We start from the raw sequence: 19,617 nt of genomic DNA, 5'->3' as shown, positions 1-19,617 counted from the left end.
GTAATAGCCTTGAGCACCATGAATCAGTCACTGTCGCAGAAGGGTACGGGGTCCGTTTGAATGCATACGTTATCAAAATGACAGCACCTGATTAAACAATTTACAGAGGTCACCTGGGAAACGCCCCCCTGCTGGCCAATCTTTTTACTGCACACCGCATGTGCGCGTATTGAACAGATCCGCAATGCAATGCCCGCAGCCCTCGAACACGCCTTTTTATCTTGGTAATTATCATGGTTTTCTTTCATGAATGCAAAGCCCACATATGACGTTTTCTTTCATGAATGCAAAGTCTAATCCAACATATGACCTGGTGGATTATCTAATACCTCCTAACAGGATCTCTGCTGTGTCTTAGTGGCATATTTAGCTGCGCATTGAAAGGTTAAGGTTCGCTTGAGAACGGTAATTCAGTAGCTCAGAAAATGAGTTTAATGATGACGTGAGGTGGACAGAGGCAGATAAATACCCCCGGGGGCATGGAGACCCGAGAGAGGCGAGGCGCACACCTTGCAGGTTGTATAGAACGAGAATCCCAGTCACAATGCTGGCATCACGGGCACTGTTGGTAAAACAGGTGGCGGCCGTCCTGACCAAACAGCCAGTCTGCCTCACTCACCACTCAGGGGACTGGGGCAACTGGGGGAACACCAGCATCTCTGTGGTAAGTGTGGGAGAGCAGGTTTAAGATGTATGTGTTGCTGTATACTGTAATCCTTTCCTTTGTTAGTTTTAGCAATGCCTGTATGTGGTGCACTGCACAGATCGGCTCTTTGACTCTCAGGGGTCTCAAAGGTGAATGATGATCATCACTGTGGCTCATTCGCTTGGGTCTGCGGGCTACTCCGAGGCTCCCCGGGGTGAACTGAGAACCCTCTCTTATAATCCAGGTTCATCCTTCTGTATGTCCAGCCGTCTGCCTGCCGCCCTCTGCCTGGTGCACATCATAATCTTCCCCAGACTCTGATCACACACTCCTAGCCTGCTGTACACTTTTCCTATTGCAATAGGCTATACTCCAATCAGCTTGATTTTTGCATGCATATTTCTAGGTACTGGGAGATTGTTACCACCCTCTGTGTGTTCCTGCACTGGTTATTATTTAAATGGGCACTGCCATTTTCAGTGTCGTACCAGTCTGGGAAGTGACCATTGCTGACTTTTTTAGGGGGGAAATGGATGTCTGATGTCAGTAGTTCTGTATTTGTTTGCCTGTGTGTATTACAGAGAGTGCATTGTGTTTCCTTGCAGGTGTTTTCTGGGTGTGGATGGTGGGATGGGACTGATATCCATGAAGCTGCATAGTGAGTACTGAGCGGAGTTATCTTTCCTATAGACCTCTATACAGCTCTGCAATGTTGAGAGTGGAGATCTCTTTCCTATAGACCAATATACAGTCGCGCTCTCTGCCCCCTATCCCAGTCTCTGTGCTTCGTTCCACTTTGCTGTGATTTCACTGTGGTGTGTCAGGGGTACACAGCGCCCCCTATCCCAGTCTCTGTGCTTCGTTCCACTTTGCTGTGATTTCACTGTGGTGTGTCAGGGGTACACAGCGCCCCCTATCCCAGTCTCTGTGCTTCGTTCCACTTTGCTGTGATTTCACTGTGGTGTGTCAGGGGTACACAGCGCCCCCTATCCCAGTCTCTGTGCTTCGTTCCACTTTGCTGTGATTTCACTGTGGTGTGTCAGGGGTACACAGCGCCCCCTATCCCAGTCTCTGTGCTTCGTTCCACTTTGCTGTGATTTCACTGTGGTGTGTCAGGGGTACACAGCGCCCCCTATCCCAGTCTCTGTGCTTCGTTCCACTTTGCTGTGATTTCACTGTGGTGTGTCAGGGGTACACAGCGCCCCCTATCCCAGTCTCTGTGCTTCGTTCCACTTTGCTGTGATTTCACTGTGGTGTGTCAGGGGTACACAGCGCCCCCTATCCCAGTCTCTGTGCTTCGTTCCACTTTGCTGTGATTTCACTGTGGTGTGTCAGGGGTACACAGCGCCCCCTATCCCAGTCTCTGTGCTTCGTTCCACTTTGCTGTGATTTCACTGTGGTGTGTCAGGGGTACACAGCGGCCCCTATCCCAGTCTCTGTGCTTCGTTCCACTTTGCTGTGATTTCACTGTGGTGTGTCAGGGGTACACAGCGCCCCCTATCCCAGTCTCTGTGCTTCGTTCCACTTTGCTGTGATTTCACTGTGGTGTGTCAGGGGTACACAGCGCCCCCTATCCCAGTCTCTGTGCTTCGTTCCACTTTGCTGTGATTTCACTGTGGTGTGTCAGGGGTACACAGCGCCCCCTATCCCAGTCTCTGTGCTTCGTTCCACTTTGCTGTGATTTCACTGTGGTGTGTCAGGGGTACACAGCGGCCCCTATCCCAGTCTCTGTGCTTCGTTCCACTTTGCTGTGATTTCACTGTGGTGTGTCAGGGGTACACAGCGGCCCCTATCCCAGTCTCTGTGCTTCGTTCCACTTTGCTGTGATTTCACTGTGGTGTGTCAGGGGTACACAGCGCCCCCTATCCCAGTCTCTGTGCTTCGTTCCACTTTGCTGTGATTTCACTGTGGTGTGTCAGGGGTACACAGCGCCCCCTATCCCAGTCTCTGTGCTTCGTTCCACTTTGCTGTGATTTCACTGTGGTGTGTCAGGGGTACACAGCGCCCCCTATCCCAGTCTCTGTGCTTCGTTCCACTTTGCTGTGATTTCACTGTGGTGTGTCAGGGGTACACAGCGCCCCCTATCCCAGTCTCTGTGCTTCGTTCCACTTTGCTGTGATTTCACTGTGGTGTGTCAGGGGTACACAGCGGCCCCTATCCCAGTCTCTGTGCTTCGTTCCACTTTGCTGTGATTTCACTGTGGTGTGTCAGGGGTACACAGCGCCCCCTATCCCAGTCTCTGTGCTTCGTTCCACTTTGCTGTGATTTCACTGTGGTGTGTCAGGGGTACACAGCGGCCCCTATCCCAGTCTCTGTGCTTCGTTCCACTTTGCTGTGATTTCACTGTGGTGTGTCAGGGGTACACAGCGCCCCCTATCCCAGTCTCTGTGCTTCGTTCCACTTTGCTGTGATTTCACTGTGGTGTGTCAGGGGTACACAGCGGCCCCTATCCCAGTCTCTGTGCTTCGTTCCACTTTGCTGTGATTTCACTGTGGTGTGTCAGGGGTACACAGCGCCCCCTATCCCAGTCTCTGTGCTTCGTTCCACTTTGCTGTGATTTCACTGTGGTGTGTCAGGGGTACACAGCGCCCCCTATCCCAGTCTCTGTGCTTCGTTCCACTTTGCTGTGATTTCACTGTGGTGTGTCAGGGGTACACAGCGGCCCCTATCCCAGTCTCTGTGCTTCGTTCCACTTTGCTGTGATTTCACTGTGGTGTGTCAGGGGTACACAGCGGCCCCTATCCCAGTCTCTGTGCTTCGTTCCACTTTGCTGTGATTTCACTGTGGTGTGTCAGGGGTACACAGCGCCCCCTATCCCAGTCTCTGTGCTTCGTTCCACTTTGCTGTGATTTCACTGTGGTGTGTCAGGGGTACACAGCGGCCCCTATCCCAGTCTCTGTGCTTCGTTCCACTTTGCTGTGATTTCACTGTGGTGTGTCAGGGGTACACAGCGGCCCCTATCCCAGTCTCTGTGCTTCGTTCCACTTTGCTGTGATTTCACTGTGGTGTGTCAGGGGTACACAGCGGCCCCTATCCCAGTCTCTGTGCTTCGTTCCACTTTGCTGTGATTTCACTGTGGTGTGTCAGGGGTACACAGCGCCCCCTATCCCAGTCTCTGTGCTTCGTTCCACTTTGCTGTGATTTCACTGTGGTGTGTCAGGGGTACACAGCGCCCCCTATCCCAGTCTCTGTGCTTCGTTCCACTTTGCTGTGATTTCACTGTGGTGTGTCAGGGGTACACAGCGCCCCCTATCCCAGTCTCTGTGCTTCGTTCCACTTTGCTGTGATTTCACTGTGGTGTGTCAGGGGTACACAGCGGCCCCTATCCCAGTCTCTGTGCTTCGTTCCACTTTGCTGTGATTTCACTGTGGTGTGTCAGGGGTACACAGCGCCCCCTATCCCAGTCTCTGTGCTTCGTTCCACTTTGCTGTGATTTCACTGTGGTGTGTCAGGGGTACACAGCGCCCCCTATCCCAGTCTCTGTGCTTCGTTCCACTTTGCTGTGATTTCACTGTGGTGTGTCAGGGGTACACAGCGCCCCCTATCCCAGTCTCTGTGCTTCGTTCCACTTTGCTGTGATTTCACTGTGGTGTGTCAGGGGTACACAGCGCCCCCTATCCCAGTCTCTGTGCTTCGTTCCACTTTGCTGTGATTTCACTGTGGTGTGTCAGGGGTACACAGCGCCCCCTATCCCAGTCTCTGTGCTTCGTTCCACTTTGCTGTGATTTCACTGTGGTGTGTCAGGGGTACACAGCGGCCCCTATCCCAGTCTCTGTGCTTCGTTCCACTTTGCTGTGATTTCACTGTGGTGTGTCAGGGGTACACAGCGCCCCCTATCCCAGTCTCTGTGCTTCGTTCCACTTTGCTGTGATTTCACTGTGGTGTGTCAGGGGTACACAGCGGCCCCTATCCCAGTCTCTGTGCTTCGTTCCACTTTGCTGTGATTTCACTGTGGTGTGTCAGGGGTACACAGCGGCCCCTATCCCAGTCTCTGTGCTTCGTTCCACTTTGCTGTGATTTCACTGTGGTGTGTCAGGGGTACACAGCGCCCCCTATCCCAGTCTCTGTGCTTCGTTCCACTTTGCTGTGATTTCACTGTGGTGTGTCAGGGGTACACAGCGCCCCCTATCCCAGTCTCTGTGCTTCGTTCCACTTTGCTGTGATTTCACTGTGGTGTGTCAGGGGTACACAGCGCCCCCTATCCCAGTCTCTGTGCTTCGTTCCACTTTGCTGTGATTTCACTGTGGTGTGTCAGGGGTACACAGCGCCCCCTATCCCAGTCTCTGTGCTTCGTTCCACTTTGCTGTGATTTCACTGTGGTGTGTCAGGGGTACACAGCGGCCCCTATCCCAGTCTCTGTGCTTCGTTCCACTTTGCTGTGATTTCACTGTGGTGTGTCAGGGGTACACAGCGCCCCCTATCCCAGTCTCTGTGCTTCGTTCCACTTTGCTGTGATTTCACTGTGGTGTGTCGGGGGTACACAGCGCCCCCTATCCCAGTCTCTGTGCTTCGTTCCACTTTGCTGTGATTTCACTGTGGTGTGTCAGGGGTACACAGCGGCCCCTATCCCAGTCTCTGTGCTTCGTTCCACTTTGCTGTGATTTCACTGTGGTGTGTCAGGGGTACACAGCGCCCCCTATCCCAGTCTCTGTGCTTCGTTCCACTTTGCTGTGATTTCACTGTGGTGTGTCAGGGGTACACAGCGCCCCCTATCCCAGTCTCTGTGCTTCGTTCCACTTTGCTGTGATTTCACTGTGGTGTGTCGGGGGTACACAGCGCCCCCTATCCCAGTCTCTGTGCTTCGTTCCACTTTGCTGTGATTTCACTGTGGTGTGTCGGGGGTACACAGCGCCCCCTATCCCAGTCTCTGTGCTTCGTTCCACTTTGCTGTGATTTCACTGTGGTGTGTCAGGGGTACACAGCGCCCCCTATCCCATTTTCTTCAATGTGTCGCAGCACCGTGTATCACCTGAGCCGCAATGGCGCTCGTTTCCAGCTGTTTGCCCCGAACCAGCAGCAGATGCACGTGGTGGATCACGTGAAAGGCCAGCCCGCGTCCGGGGAGAACAGGTAGGTCCCGGGACGATCGGGGAAACTTGTATTCGGTTGGTGAAGGAAAGCACAGAGAGGTGAATCTAAAGGCAATGAAAGTGGGAATCGTCAAGCTGCAAAGGGTATATATATTTATATATATATGCTATATATATACTATTATATATATATGATTTACTATGTGTATATATAACGAGAAGCTGAGAAGGGAGGGGCAGTTCCATGGAAGGCGTTTTTTAATATGGGGTTCCAATTAATTATTTTCCTGATTTGCCTTTCCACCTGCTTCAAAGTGTGTGCTGTAATCTTGTGTTAAAGCATTTGTAATTGTTGCAATTGTAGTTTTACAGCCTGTACAGTAGTACAAAAGCACCATCATTTCAAAACTAAGATGACCATGCAGAATATGCCCAGGTATACTGTACTATACTGTTTATTTGACTGTCAGGGGACTGCCTTCCTCCTAGTCTCTGTGCTCGTTCTTTGCTAATCACTGTGGTGTGTAGGGGACCCCTATCCCAGTCTCCTTCGTTCCACTTTGCTGTGATTTCACTGTGGTGTGTCAGGGGTACACAGCGCCCCCTATCCCAGTCTCTGTGCTTCGTTCCACTTTGCTGTGATTTCACTGTGGTGTGTAGGGGTACACAGCGCCCCCTATCCCAGTCTCTGTGCTTCGTTCCACTTTGCTGTGATTTCACTGTGGTGTGTCAGGGGTACACAGCGCCCCCTATCCCAGTCTCTGTGCTTCGCACTTTGCTGTGATTTCACTGTGGTGTGTCAGGGGTACACAGCGCCCCCTATCCCAGTCTCTGTGCTTCGTGCTTGCCGTGTGTGTAATTCTGTACACAGCCCCGCAACCCTGTGTCGCCGGAAGAAAGGTCAGATACACGAAAGCCAAGTGACCTGACAACTAAATTGACACCCCCCATCATCCCCCCATGTGTCGCGGTGGAATATGGAATCAGAGACACTAAGCAGAGGTGAAACGACACTAGAGTTGACACCACACGACCGCACCATGTGTCGCGTGGGGATAGGTCAGAGACAACTAAGCAAGGTGACACGCCCTAAGTGACACCACCGCCCCATGTGTCGCGGGGGATAGTGTCAGGAGAGCACGGCAAGGGTGAAACCGACACTAAAAGTGACACCACACAGTCCCACATTGTGTCGCCGGTGTATGGTCAGATCACGAAGCAAGTGGTGAAGCGAGGCACTAAAGTGTACACCCACATCCCCCATGGGTCGACGGTGGGGATAGGGTCAAGAGACACGAAGCAGTGAACGCCACTAAAGGACATACCACCACAGTCCCCATGTGTCGCTAGGGGAATGTCAGCGACACTAAGCAAGTGAACGACACTAAGTGACACCACACAGGTCCCCATGTGTCGCACCGGGGGATAGGGGTTCCGAGCACGCAGCAAGGTGAAACGACATAAGTACACCACAACACAGCCCCATTGTGTCCGGTGGATAGTAAGAAGGTTACACAAGCGTCATGTGTCACATATGGACTCGGGCGATTACCGCGAGCAAGGGCGACAACGGGTCTTGGTCGTCGTCTAACTTGCACCAACCTAGGCACTATTCCGGTCGGGCAGCAGCCCCTGAAACTTAACCCATCTCTACTCCAGCACTCTCCTCTTGTCCCATCCAGGGTCCCTGCTAGCCCACTTTTGAACATAAGCCAAACCACTTCCTGTCGTTGTCTCTCCACTAGATTCCGCTTACTTTCACCCCCCTTAGCAGTTCGCGTGACGTTCCCATTATACACAAACGTGTAGTGCTGTAATTTTGTGTTATAAAACATCCAGTTGACCCATTGTTAGCATTGACCTAGACTTTACGAGCCTGTACAGTAGTGCTTGCGTGCATCGTGCACTTTCCTAGCGTGCGTATCGTCAGGGCACTTATGTTTGGCGCGGGGGAAGGTGCAGGATCTCTCCAAGCTCGATGTGAGCAGCTTCGATGCCGTCATCTTCCCAGGGGGCTACGGGGTCACCAAGAACCTGTGAGTCTGAAATGCTGGGAAGCATATCCAGCTGTCTCTTGAAGGATCCCGCGTTTAAGCTGTCAGCTTCACTAAAACCTGACACCTTTAGTTCAATCTCTCTCTCTATATAGACTGACAGAGAGAGGATATAGCTGTGCATGAACAAGCTAATGTCCTACCCGCTCAGCAACACTAGGGGGCAGTGCTGCCGCAGTAGATTTCTTTTCATATAGTGGAAAATAATCTTAATACTGTACCTGAGCGTACAGACACTGGACACACCTGGACTCTAAACTAGGCCCTGTTCAAGTCAAAACCTGGACTGGCTCACACAGCTGTGCAATGGGAGTCCTGTTTCCCTCCTCGCGGGTCACTGATCCGCTCCGTGTGTTTCCATGTTTTCCTGACGCTGTCATTGTTTCTTCTGCACTCAGGTCGACCTTCAGCAGCGACGGGAAAGAATGTAAGATCAACCCCGACGTGGAGCGAATCATGAAGGAGTTCCACTGCTCCCGCAAACCAATCGGGTGAGAGTCCCGCCCTCTAGGAACACTCTCATTAAAAAATAACACCACCTCATCTTTCACCTTCTCTCTGCCAAAAAGTACCAAACAGGAACTTTTTTTTGTCACAGTATCAATAAAGAGCAGGGTTTTCAGTCAGTAGGTGGCGCTGTGGACAGACCTTGTTTTCTTTGACGGATTTTCCGCAGGCTGATTGTAAACTGTCTAATAGAAACTGGTCTATGTCGGGAGCAGATATTATAACATGTGATCCATCAGCACAGAGCAGGAGGCGTTTCAGGTGTTTTAATTTTAAAAAGATCATTTAAAAAGCTAGAGAAAGATATGTGATCTGGAGAGAAACAGAATAAGTAAAAAGACCATTCCCCAGTCTGCCAGCTGGAAACGCTTGACATTGTTCAGAGGAATTGAGGGAGTCTGTGGGGTGCTGTTAAAGATGGGAGTCCTGTCCCTGGCTCTGATCTCTACCTCCCCTCTCCCCTCTCCCCTCTCTCCAGGCTGTCCTGCATGGCTCCGATCCTAGCCTGTCGGGTGCTGCCCAGCCTGGAGGTCACCATGGGTCAGGAGCGTGACGAGAGTAGCCGCTGGGGCCGCTGGCCATACACCAGCATGGTGCAGGCGGTGAAGAGCATGGGGGCCCGCCACTCCACCCGCGAGCCCTACATATCCTTTACACAGCCAGGGCATCTGCAGCGCAAAACAGCACAGAGCACAGGGAGACCCACAGACTGAGGAGCAGGGGTAGCACAAGAGCAGCTGGCAGGCTGGTAACAATGTTATGCCTACTATGTATTTTTCCAAATGGTGTTCAGTAGCAATGCACAGACAGACAGACAGGGGCACTGCAGTGGCAATGCAGACAGACAGGGGCACTGCAATGGCAATGCAGACAGACAGGGGCACTGCAATGGCAATGCAGACAGACAGGGGCACTGCAATGGCAATGCAGACAGACAGTGGGCACTGCAGTGGCAATGCAGACAGACAGGGCACTGCAATGGCAATGCAGACAGACAGTGGGCACTGCAGTGGCAATGCAGACAGACAGGGCACTGTAATGGCAATGCAGACAGACAGACAGACAGAAAGTGGCATTGCAATGGCAATGCAGACAGACAGGGCACTGCAATGGCAATGCAGACAGACAGGGGCACTGCAATGGCAATGCAGACAGACAGGGGCACTGCAATGGCAATGCAGACAGACAGGGGCACTGCAATGGCAATGCAGACAGACAGTGGGCACTGCAGTGGCAATGCAGACAGACAGGGCACTGTAATGGCAATGCAGACAGACAGACAGACAGGCAGAGTTGTGAGACCCTGGCATTGTGCACCAGGCTTGTTTATGAGGGTTGGTGTTGCCGAGAAAGAGATTTCCTTAACAGTGGGCGATGCACGAGGCCCACGTGGACGAGAAGAACAAGGTGGTCAGCACGCCTACCTTCATGTGGGAGACTGACTATCACTACCACTACATCTTCGACGGCATTGGGAGCATGGTGAAGCATGTCATGCGCATGACCACCGCCAAGTAGAGAGGCCACGCCCCGGGCAGGACCAGGACACCCCTCACAATAAAACTGCTTTCCACCGGGAAACTAAATGAGTGCCGTGGATTTATTTCGATTTTTTTCAATGCTTCTTGTGTAACAAGCTGTGTGCAGTGTTACTGTAAGAGAGTACAGCTGCTGAAAAATGTTCTGAATTTAAAGAAGAGTCACCCCCCCTGCCCCGGTCTCACTGGGGAGCGAAGGCACATCAGTCCTCTATAAAAGCCCCTGTTCTCAATAATCAGAAGGTTGTTAAAGGCTGTCAAGTCGGTGTTTGTCAGGGATGGTGACAGGTCTGTACGGTTGTCACCCCTAAAGGATCGGGTTTCAGAATGATTATCACTGGGACTCGCGTCGTTGTGCAGTTCAACAGTAGAAAACTAGTCAAAACTTACTGTTTCTCTCAGTATCTCTGTATTATCAAACCACGTCACTCTGTGGTCCAATGAAACCTCTGGCCAAAAGTTCTGCATCACCTAGAATCTTAGGATCATTAAAACAATAAGAACTTAATTTTGATTTATTTTAAAGATTTGGAAAGTGGTGTGCAGTTCAATAGGCTAGAGTGACATTATTCGGCAGGTTTCATTCGCCTTCATGAAGCACAAGTTCATTCTACAGGGTGATGGCAAACTTTGAGCCGGAGCTGTAGATGTCCTTGAGGCAGTAGGGGGTTATTAATCGCATCTTCAAGTCCAGGAAGCATCCTCTTCCTTTCTCCAGCTGTGCCGTTTCTGCAGGGAACAGCGGTAGTTTTAAACACAGCCTTGCAAAGCGTTGTTTAAAAACTCTATAGGACAATTGTGAGAGTGCGTGCTGTGCAGGGGAGCGGTCTGAGAGTGCTGTAGCAACAACACGTCAGCCCACTGTCTTCCAAGGGTTAAATGAACACAGGTGTGTAGGAGAAGGGTGATAAAGCAGAACGCACAGGCAAGCGCAAGAAGGCTGACCTAGCGTGTGCCCATAGCGGTCTGATGAGACTACATCCCACAGGCTCTCAGAACAAGGACTGAGGCTTTAACAATGGGGAGGCTTACACAGCAAGCAATGCCGTTTGCTAATTCTTAATTAAAACAGAAATAAGACTTCTCCTCTCCTCTCTCCCGCAGACTCGCTCAAAGGGACTGTGAGTACACAGGTGCATCCCGCGGAGAGTAGCAGACATTTTTAGAATCATCAACAGAGTCACAGAAAAGACGTTTAGAGTAATTAGAGGCATCTCCTTGAGTCTTTGATTAACTGCAATTTGAAGCTACAGAAATGGTAAGCAAACAAAACCTTAATGAAGTGAATTAAAGGGCATCTAAACGTTGCCGTCATTTAAATTATTACAAAGTGGCTTTTTTTTCACCCCTGCTTTTTACTGGCAGAAATAGACTAAACTGAGGGGAATAAAGACAAGGCAAAGGAATGACTGGCTGCTACACGTTGGTTTACAAAGTGACACAGTTAGGTTAGGGTGATGCCCACAAGGGCTGCAACTACTCTGAGAGTCCAGATGGTCAGTAGCAGTCTTCCGGTCTTTCCAGCGCTGCAGCCCAGATCGTGCTCAGTGATATTTCAGTGGCACAGGGAGCTGAACTGGCTGGTCGCTGGTATCAAACAGGCACGCCGACCTGCCAGCCTGCACCCAGGCGGGCGCCGCTCTGAAAGACGTCCCTATTATAAATATAGCATTTAAGGCAACATTCACCCACACACAGAACTCCACACAACTCAATAGAAACCATGCTTTAATCAGAGCTAAGGGCGGAGCTCAGCTCGCTACGCTAATCTGATTGGTTCATTGACCTATACAGTCCAGGCTCACCTTCCACTAGTTGCTCTGGAAGTCCTTCTCCTCCACCTCCTTTGCAACCGTATCTTCCTTCTGGGGGGTCCTCTGTCACCCAGCCCTGTGACCTCTGACCGACGTCGAAGGTTGCACCTCAAACGAGGGAGGCTCCTGTCGGTCCAGAAGGCGGGATCCTGGGCCGAGCAGTTGCTCATGCCACACTACACATCTTACACTGCTGAGCTTCAGTCTGTGAAGTGGAGGGGACTCTGGGTTAAAGCATTGCAAAGTTTGCTGGAAAGTTAAGTGTTCAAAACTGATATTGCAGTGATACTGCAAGGGCAAGTGTAAAATGAGTTTGGTTGTCTAGACCTAGCTCCCAGGGGATATTCATCCAAACACGGAGAAGATAGTTCATTAAAACAAATCCCATATGAAAAAACAAGCATTCCTTTTAAAATCTGTATCTAGATAAGGCTGGTGTTAATAATACAAGTGTGGACACTCAGCCAGTCAAACTCTATTCAGTGACTTAGTCCTTAGCAAGCATCACAATCACACTGATGTGTGCAAATGTACGTGTGATCTACAGACACACAAGCAGAAAGCCTCTTTCATTATGGGAACTCCTACAAACACCTATTCATTGTGAAACGATCCATCCGTGACATGCACACATAGACGACAGTATCACACATCAGCGGGTGACTTCATAAGGCATACCCACAGGCTGTGATACATGTACAAACTTCATATATAAGGGATATAAAAATGATAATTCAAGGGCTCTCAATCATTCATGCCCGCTAAAGTTGTTTCTCAGTTTTTGTAAAATGCCTCCTATCAAAAACTAAAGGAAAGACTTCAGCACAGGGGTTAAAAATGGCCAGCAAGTGTCCTCCCCTCTCAGATTTGAACCATCAGATTAGTTGGGATGGCCCTGTAGTCTTTCCCTGCCACAGAGACTGAGCATATGGGCAGGCAGCAGCCCTGCGTGCAGCAGCGAGCAGCAGATTAACAGAAAGAGAGTCGAGCTAGCCGCTGCTGCAGAAGCCCCGTGGAGAGAGATTGCAGGGCGGGGCCACAGCCCAGCGTGCCTGCCAGAAAACGACAAGCTCCCCTGGGCAGATTCTTCCACACCCAGCACGGGGCTCCAATGACAAATAGCTTGAGCAGCTTCCATCAGCGGTGCCTTTGAAAACTTGGCTGGCTGTCCTGTGCCTGCTTCCTTTCACGCTGGGGAGAAGTCAGAGAGTCTGGCTACCGCTGTGTGATGGAGAGGAGCGGGCCAGCAGGGGCTGGACCTGCTCCAGCTGACAGCTGGTGGTTTACCAGGTTAGCGCTGATGAGATATCGTGCGGCGTTTTCGAAGCTTTAACCTTTTGGCTGCTGCCCAAGCAGAGCGCGTCCCGGCTGTGCCATGGCCCTTTCACTTTGTTCGTTGTTCCTCACTCAGACCTCTTAGTGAATACCTTGGCATCTCTGAATAGATAACCGTCTCCTCTTTAAAACTGTTTTAGTGAGCAAGTCATCCGACGAGTTTAATAGCACCCCACAAAGTTCTCATTTTTCTTGGTTACCAGTGCATCGCTCCCCCGGGGGGGCCTCCAGCCAAGATGCACAACTCTGCACCACCAGGATTCAAACCAGTGAGCTCCTGATCACCTGACTCTCCCTGCACTCCACGCAGTGGCGTCTTCACTGGATGAGCCACTGGAGGAGCCTAAACTGGAGTTTAAAAAAATCAAGTCCAGCCCGCCCCACTTAACGATACCCAATCAAAAGAATTGCAATTAAAGACGGCGGTGATTATATTAAAAATCACATCCTCATAAAGTCCATAGGAAACAGCAGTCCCAGCAGACTCTCCATCCACACACCGGGCTGATGCCCTGCTGTCACCTTCCAGGACCACAGGGTTAACCTTCCCCTCGTTGTCTTGTGAATTACCATACAGATTGAAAGCTAACCAGAGTTTGGAAGTAGTGTCTGAGTGAGGCAGCCGAAGCAGGGATCGAATTCCCCTGCGAGACGGCCGCTGAATAATTTGATTTGTAATTGATAAGAAAAGGAAAACAAGCTGGCGAATGTTATCAGGAGCTCATTTAGGGCAGACGCTTCCTCATCACCCTCTCCGGGATTACCCTGGCCCTCGAGGGCTGCTTTCTCAGCGGCCGACGCGTTTAAGTTCAGCAGACAATGTGTTTTCGAGCTCCGTCCTGCTTGCAGATGCTGGCTAGATTCCAGAAGTAATAATGAAGCAATAATGAATCATCTTGATTACAGGATATAGAACTGGACCGCAATACTGTACAGCAAACTTTCATCATGGAATATGCAGTAACATTTGTAAACGTCAACTCGCATTCTAAAAAACTGCCGACGAGCATAGAAACAAGATCAAAGCATGCATGCCAGCCTGTCTTTCTGAAGTGCTTTCCAAGTCAAATTATATACAGATCAGCAACTGAGCAGAGCGAGTTTTCTCGAGCGCTTACACTGCGATGCGTTTGCAGATATTTTGCAAATAAGAAGGCTGCCGTGATGCGAGTCCCAATCTAGCAGATGGAAATTCATTTTCTTTGCTCTCTCTTTCTTCTTTGATCCGGTTGTCAAACTAATTTAGTGGCGCGTGAAAACACGTCAATTCTTTTGGAGATCAATTCCTGCACGTCATGGAAGCCATGCAAAGCCAGGGGTGCTGCCCAGCCCCCAGCACCCCTAGCTCCAGGGCCCCTGGCCTCCGCTGCCTTTGACAAGTGGAGGCCTGGGTTTGAATCTGGCTAGTCAGGTCCCAACTGAAATGAGCCTGGTGCTTTCAACGTTAGTGTAATCCACCTCACAAAACAAATAACAACCTGACACGGCTGTCTGCACGAGAGAGGGGCCCAGCACTCACTTGCAGACTCAGGGAATTGAACATGTACTCAGTGACGTCAGTTCTATTGGTCCAAAATGAGGGGGATTGAAATAACGCCACTGACATCATACCGATGCGAGGATCAAGGCTTTGAAAATCAAATGCACGTCTCGCTTCGTTCATTTCTGTGCTATGAAGTGACTTAATGGACTGCCGTAGAAAAAGCAAAAAAATCTAGTACTTGTTTTGATTCATAATTTAATAAGCTTTTCCTGCATCCCTCGCATCTCTCTGAGAGCTGAGCGGTCAGTCTGAAAACGCTGCGGGTTCGCTGTCAGGATTCCCCGCGGAGGCAGCTAATGTTATCACAGTAAATTAGTCATTTCCATTCGGATAAATATTTCAGCTTCCAAATTGCATTGCTTTAAATATTTCAAAACACGCAGCCCTGATCTGAAGAGTGTTTGCCTGTTTTGAAATTTTTTTCCAAAGATCCCAGCCAGAGACGCGACAGGGGCGTTCTAGGGCAGGTGCCATTACATTAAAGGTATAATAGATTTTCAATGGCATTGTCTCATGCCATTGAACAAAGGAGGCGACATTTTCAATGCTGTACTATATATTTCTCAAGAACAATCTCTTCATCAGACCTTTTCCACAGCGTGTTCATCCCTAGATGAATTGCACCGTCCCAGCGTTCCTGCACTGTGCAGAAAGCAGGCGGCTACACTGGGATGAGGCAGCCATTGGTAGCGGCAGTGGGATCATATTTGGTTTTGCTTTAAAAATATAAGAACCAGACTGTGTGCTGAGTATCAGGACCGCTGCACTGTGCAGTATCTGTTCCCAATCCATTGCGTTTGCCATGGCTGGCAATGCTGTGCTCTGCTGATGGTCCTGCTAGGTTCTCTACACTTTTTCCTGCCACAATGAAATGCTGCCTATCTAAATGTATGCACAGCTTGTGATACAATACATGAGATGGTTCATTATAGCCAGCCCACTCGCGGTAGCTGCCACTGCTCGATCAATCAAGGCTCACTGATTAAAAGCTCTTTTGATTAATAACACATCAAATGCCGCATGAAGATCGGGGGAAAGCTTAGCTGCTTCCAAGAGTGCAGACGAGAGCCGGCCCGGTACTGCTCCTCTACAGCTCAGGAGCCCTTTGCAAAGAGAGGGGCGCTGAAGGCTTCTCAGGGGAGAGAGAGAGAGAAAGAGATCAGACTGGGCCCTACCATGCTATCAATGCCTTTCACACTGCGAGTGGCTGTTCTGCAGTGTTGGCTCAGTTATTCTCTTTATCGAAGCGCAGCGGGCACTTGGCCACCCGAGGAGTGAGTTATTGTGGGGTAGCTGTGGTCCGAGGCTGTGTCCAATTTGCAAGTGTAAGGGATAAACTAGAAATGCACTCCCTGATATTTGGCCACACTGCCTCCCTCTCTTCCACTCCACTACACCACACTGCCTTCCTCCCAGTCTCTCAGCTCTAACCACTAAAGCACACTGCCTCACTCCCAGTCCCTCAGCTCTAACCACTACACCACACTGCCTCCCTCCCGGTCTCTCAGCTCTAACCACTACACAACACTGCCTCCCTCCCAGTCTCTCAGCTCCAATCTCTCAACTCTTCCTACCTAACTGCTTCCCAGCTGGATGCTAGTAAAGATCAGTGTGGAGGCTTGCTGCCCACAGGCAATTCATCTCTCAGCTTTGCCACTGCAGGGAACCTTTTTAAAATTCATCAGGGTCGTACAGTATGTACTCTGAATGTATTGCAGCGTGCACGGGGGAAGGCAGCAGCAGGGCTGGTAGGTGACCTAATCACACATGAAGGCACAAGCCCAGTATACCCTCCTTGCAAAGGAGCTGGCTCTTTGGTACAGCGGTATCGGCGGTTATGCTGTAGTGCGAGAGGTCCCGGGTTCGAGTGTGGATTACCTCGCCCTGTGTGATGCGTCTGTCTGCGTTAACCGGGATCGCTACAAGAAAAAAAAAAAAAGAAAAGTCAAACTGCTGATTTATCAGAGAGGAATGACAGCCAACTTAAACAACTTCTAAAAAGTTTCTTTTTAAAATATGTAGACTATAGAGACGGGGCATGGTGGAGTGCAGAAAACTAGCCCCTGTCAAACCGCCTGGCTGTCTCCACACCTCACACTCCTGGCCGCTCAATAAAAATTCAAATCTGCAAAATGACATCCGCGGCGAGAAATGCTGTAACGTTTTTCTTTTTTTTTTTTTTCTCAGCAGAAGAGATTTCAAAAAACAAATCGCACAATATAATTAAATGCCCCCTGGGATGCAATGCAGGTTGAATCATTAGGGACGGGCTGGGATAAAAACCCGGACTGGAATCTGGATTTGAGTGCCTCTAGATACTGCAAGGAAGATTTAACAGAAAATCATTGAGTATCCATTATATTCAAATCACACCACATCACTGTGAAAAACGATACACAATGAATAGTGTGTGTTTTTATATCATGCATGCTTTTCTCTTGGTTATGCTATGCATGTAGCTTTAGATTACCAATCAATTACCGTCAATTCTCTATATGCATCTGAGACCAGCAAGAATCTCACGCTGTAGCAGGCATGATATCTGGTAACAGTTTCAATCTCAATCCTAAAATTCTAGGTGATGCAAAACTTTTGGCCAGACCTGTACATTAGATTAAAGAAATTGCAATTGTTTCAAATCCTCAATGCTTTTTAAAAGTAGTTTTCCGAAATTTCTGACTAGCCAGCAACAGTCGAGAACAGTTTCCTGACAGTCAAACTGAGTTGATTTTTGTGTTTTTATTAAGGTGATGCTTTTTTGAATGACAGGTGCATGACTTCAAATTAAGGGCACGGAATTGAAATTCAACTGGCTGCACGATGCCATCAGTTAAAAAGCACTCCGGAAAAAATATCCAGGCTGCGGAAATCTAAAATCAGATCTAGACTCCATAGACTGGCTAATGGGTCACCAAACACCACCTGTGCCGTATGCTGCATCAGATAGGTGCACTGCAATAGAATTGCAATGGCTTTGCACACTGGCAGGAACAGTCTCCTGCACCGATTCATCTAAATAGATAGGGCTCAATTCACATTAGGAATGGTTTTTTTGTTTTGTTTTGTTTAGTTGTTTTTTTTAAAGTCAGTTTTAAGTAATTAAATCCAGTTTGAAGTTCATGAAACCTGTTTTAGGGAGGGTTCGAATCTATGCTCGTTTTTCAAAGCACTTGGAGGACATTTATAAACACTATTCTTCAAACAGTCCTGAGTCCTGCAATGCCATAGTCAGTTTAAGCAGTAATTCTGCATTTTCCCCCATGCGTTTCCCAAAGTTATAAAATGCATTTACTATCAATTAGCATGGTTTGCCTAGTTTTGTAATAAGCTTTACCATACCTCTCTGGTCTTTACAATGCTTGCCTGTTCTTTACCTATGCGTTCACTGTGCTTTATTAGACTTTGCTTTTACTAGGGGAGATTTAACTAGAATTAAATTTAATTTAATTCTAATGCCGCTTGCTGTCACCAAGCGTTCCCTGGACCGTGTGGGAGTCTTGCGGCTCACCGGTCACCTACAGTGGGCACCGTACAGAAAACCGACGGTTCAAAACGTAAACTGAAGAAGACAATAAAGCCGCGAAGGAAGCGCAGACGAGAACGTAATCAGTAGATGTAGCTTTTAGGATAAAGGACATAAATTAGTAACCCGGCTGAATGATGAGCGGAGACAGCGATGTGATATAGAATGGCAGACAATACACACCATCGCGCACTGATCAGAATACACACCATCGCGCACTGATCAGAATACACACCATCGCGCACTGATCAGAATACACACCATCGCGCACTGATCAGAATACACACCATCGCGCACTGATCAGAATACACACCATCGCGCACTGATCAGAATACACACCATCGCGCACTGATCAGAATACACACCATCGCGCACTGATCAGAATACACACCATCGCGCACTGATCAGAATACACACCATCGCGCACTGATCAGAATACACACCATCGCGCACTGATCAGAATACACACCATCGCGCACTGATCAGAATACACACCATCGCGCACTGATCAGAATACACACCATCGCGCACTGATCAGAATACACACCATCGCGCGCTGATCAGAATACACACCATCGCGCACTGATCAGAATACACACCATCGCGCACTGATCAGAATACACACCATCGCGCACTGATCAGAATACACACCATCGCGCACTGATCAGAATACACACCATCGCGCACTGATCAGAATACACACCATCGCGCACTGATCAGAATACACACCATCGCGCACTGATCAGAATACACACCATCGCGCACTGATCAGAATACACACCATCGCGCACTGATCAGAATACACACCATCGCGCACTGATCAGAATACACACCATCGCGCACTGATCAGAATACACACCATCGCGCACTGATCAGAATACACACCATCGCGCACTGATCAGAATACACACCATCGCGCACTGATCAGAATACACACCATCGCGCACTGATCAGAATACACACCATCGCGCACTGATCAGAATACACACCATCGCGCATTGATCAGAATACACACCATCGCGCACTGATCAGAATACACACCATCGCGCACTGATCAGAATACACACCATCGCGCATTGATCAGGTAGGAAATTAAGTATTAAAAAGATGCTGATGGTTTCGGTTCTGGCTAAACGGTATCGATGCACAAAACAAGAGTCTACATGCACAATACAGCGTGTTTATTGATCTCTTTGAAAAGGTCAGCTATACAATACAGCATGTATACAACAGACAGAGCTTGCGTTATAGAGAAAGAGGTAAACATGCACCATCCCTTTACAGCAAAAATAGCTTCAATAGCATTGTTTGCAATCCTTTGCTAACTGAATCACCGGTAAGTTTTGTCAATCTAAAAGTGAAATCGGGTTTTAGCATGAAAGTAAAAATGAACATGACCCTGATATTCCACAGAACAAGCACTCCAGACAATGTTGCAGAGACCCTGGTGTTCCAGGGAATACAGCCACAGTTAGCCTCTATGTACATGTGAACCTGTCCAGTTTTTTTCCCCACAACTTTCTTAGTGACCCGTTCCTTCCACAGTTTCAGGAAGTTTTCCAGCGCTGTGAATCTGTTTCTTGGTTGCAGTGGTCCAGTGCCTCTCTCCTCAGGGTCCCATCTCCTC

The 19,617-nt window shown here is 49.3% G+C and overlaps 1 protein-coding gene across 1 annotated transcript; it reads left to right on the top strand.

Annotated features, from left to right (window-relative positions):
• Nucleotides 1-363: 363 nt before the first annotated feature.
• gatd3al (glutamine amidotransferase class 1 domain containing 3A, like) lies at nucleotides 364-9,809 on the top strand. Its single transcript, XM_041233445.1, has 9 exons — nucleotides 364-664; nucleotides 1,252-1,304; nucleotides 5,603-5,716; nucleotides 6,548-6,576; nucleotides 6,804-6,949; nucleotides 7,633-7,712; nucleotides 8,129-8,221; nucleotides 8,716-8,881; nucleotides 9,618-9,809. Exons 1-9 carry the CDS (start codon nucleotides 545-547, stop codon nucleotides 9,753-9,755), a joined length of 939 nt encoding a protein of 312 aa, XP_041089379.1. The 5' UTR covers nucleotides 364-544; the 3' UTR covers nucleotides 9,756-9,809.
• Nucleotides 9,810-19,617: the final 9,808 nt, after the last annotated feature.

The sequence above is a fragment of the Polyodon spathula genome, chromosome 31, assembly GCF_017654505.1.
Source record: "Polyodon spathula isolate WHYD16114869_AA chromosome 31, ASM1765450v1, whole genome shotgun sequence".
Taxonomy (NCBI): domain Eukaryota; kingdom Metazoa; phylum Chordata; class Actinopteri; order Acipenseriformes; family Polyodontidae; genus Polyodon; species Polyodon spathula.
This window is presented reverse-complemented; position numbering and strand designations above follow the sequence as displayed.

Excerpts from the sequence above, each read along its gene's own strand:
- gatd3al (XM_041233445.1), top strand. The coding sequence starts at position 545 with ATGCTGGCATCACGGGCACTGTTGGTAAAACAGGTGGCGGCCGTCCTG. Across the intron at positions 6,577-6,803 it reads CCTGTGTCGCCGGAAGAAAG|TGTCAGGAGAGCACGGCAAG; the intron begins GTCAGATACACG and ends CGCGGGGGATAG. Across the intron at positions 6,950-7,632 it reads ACATCCCCCATGGGTCGACG|GTGCAGGATCTCTCCAAGCT; the intron begins GTGGGGATAGGG and ends GCGCGGGGGAAG.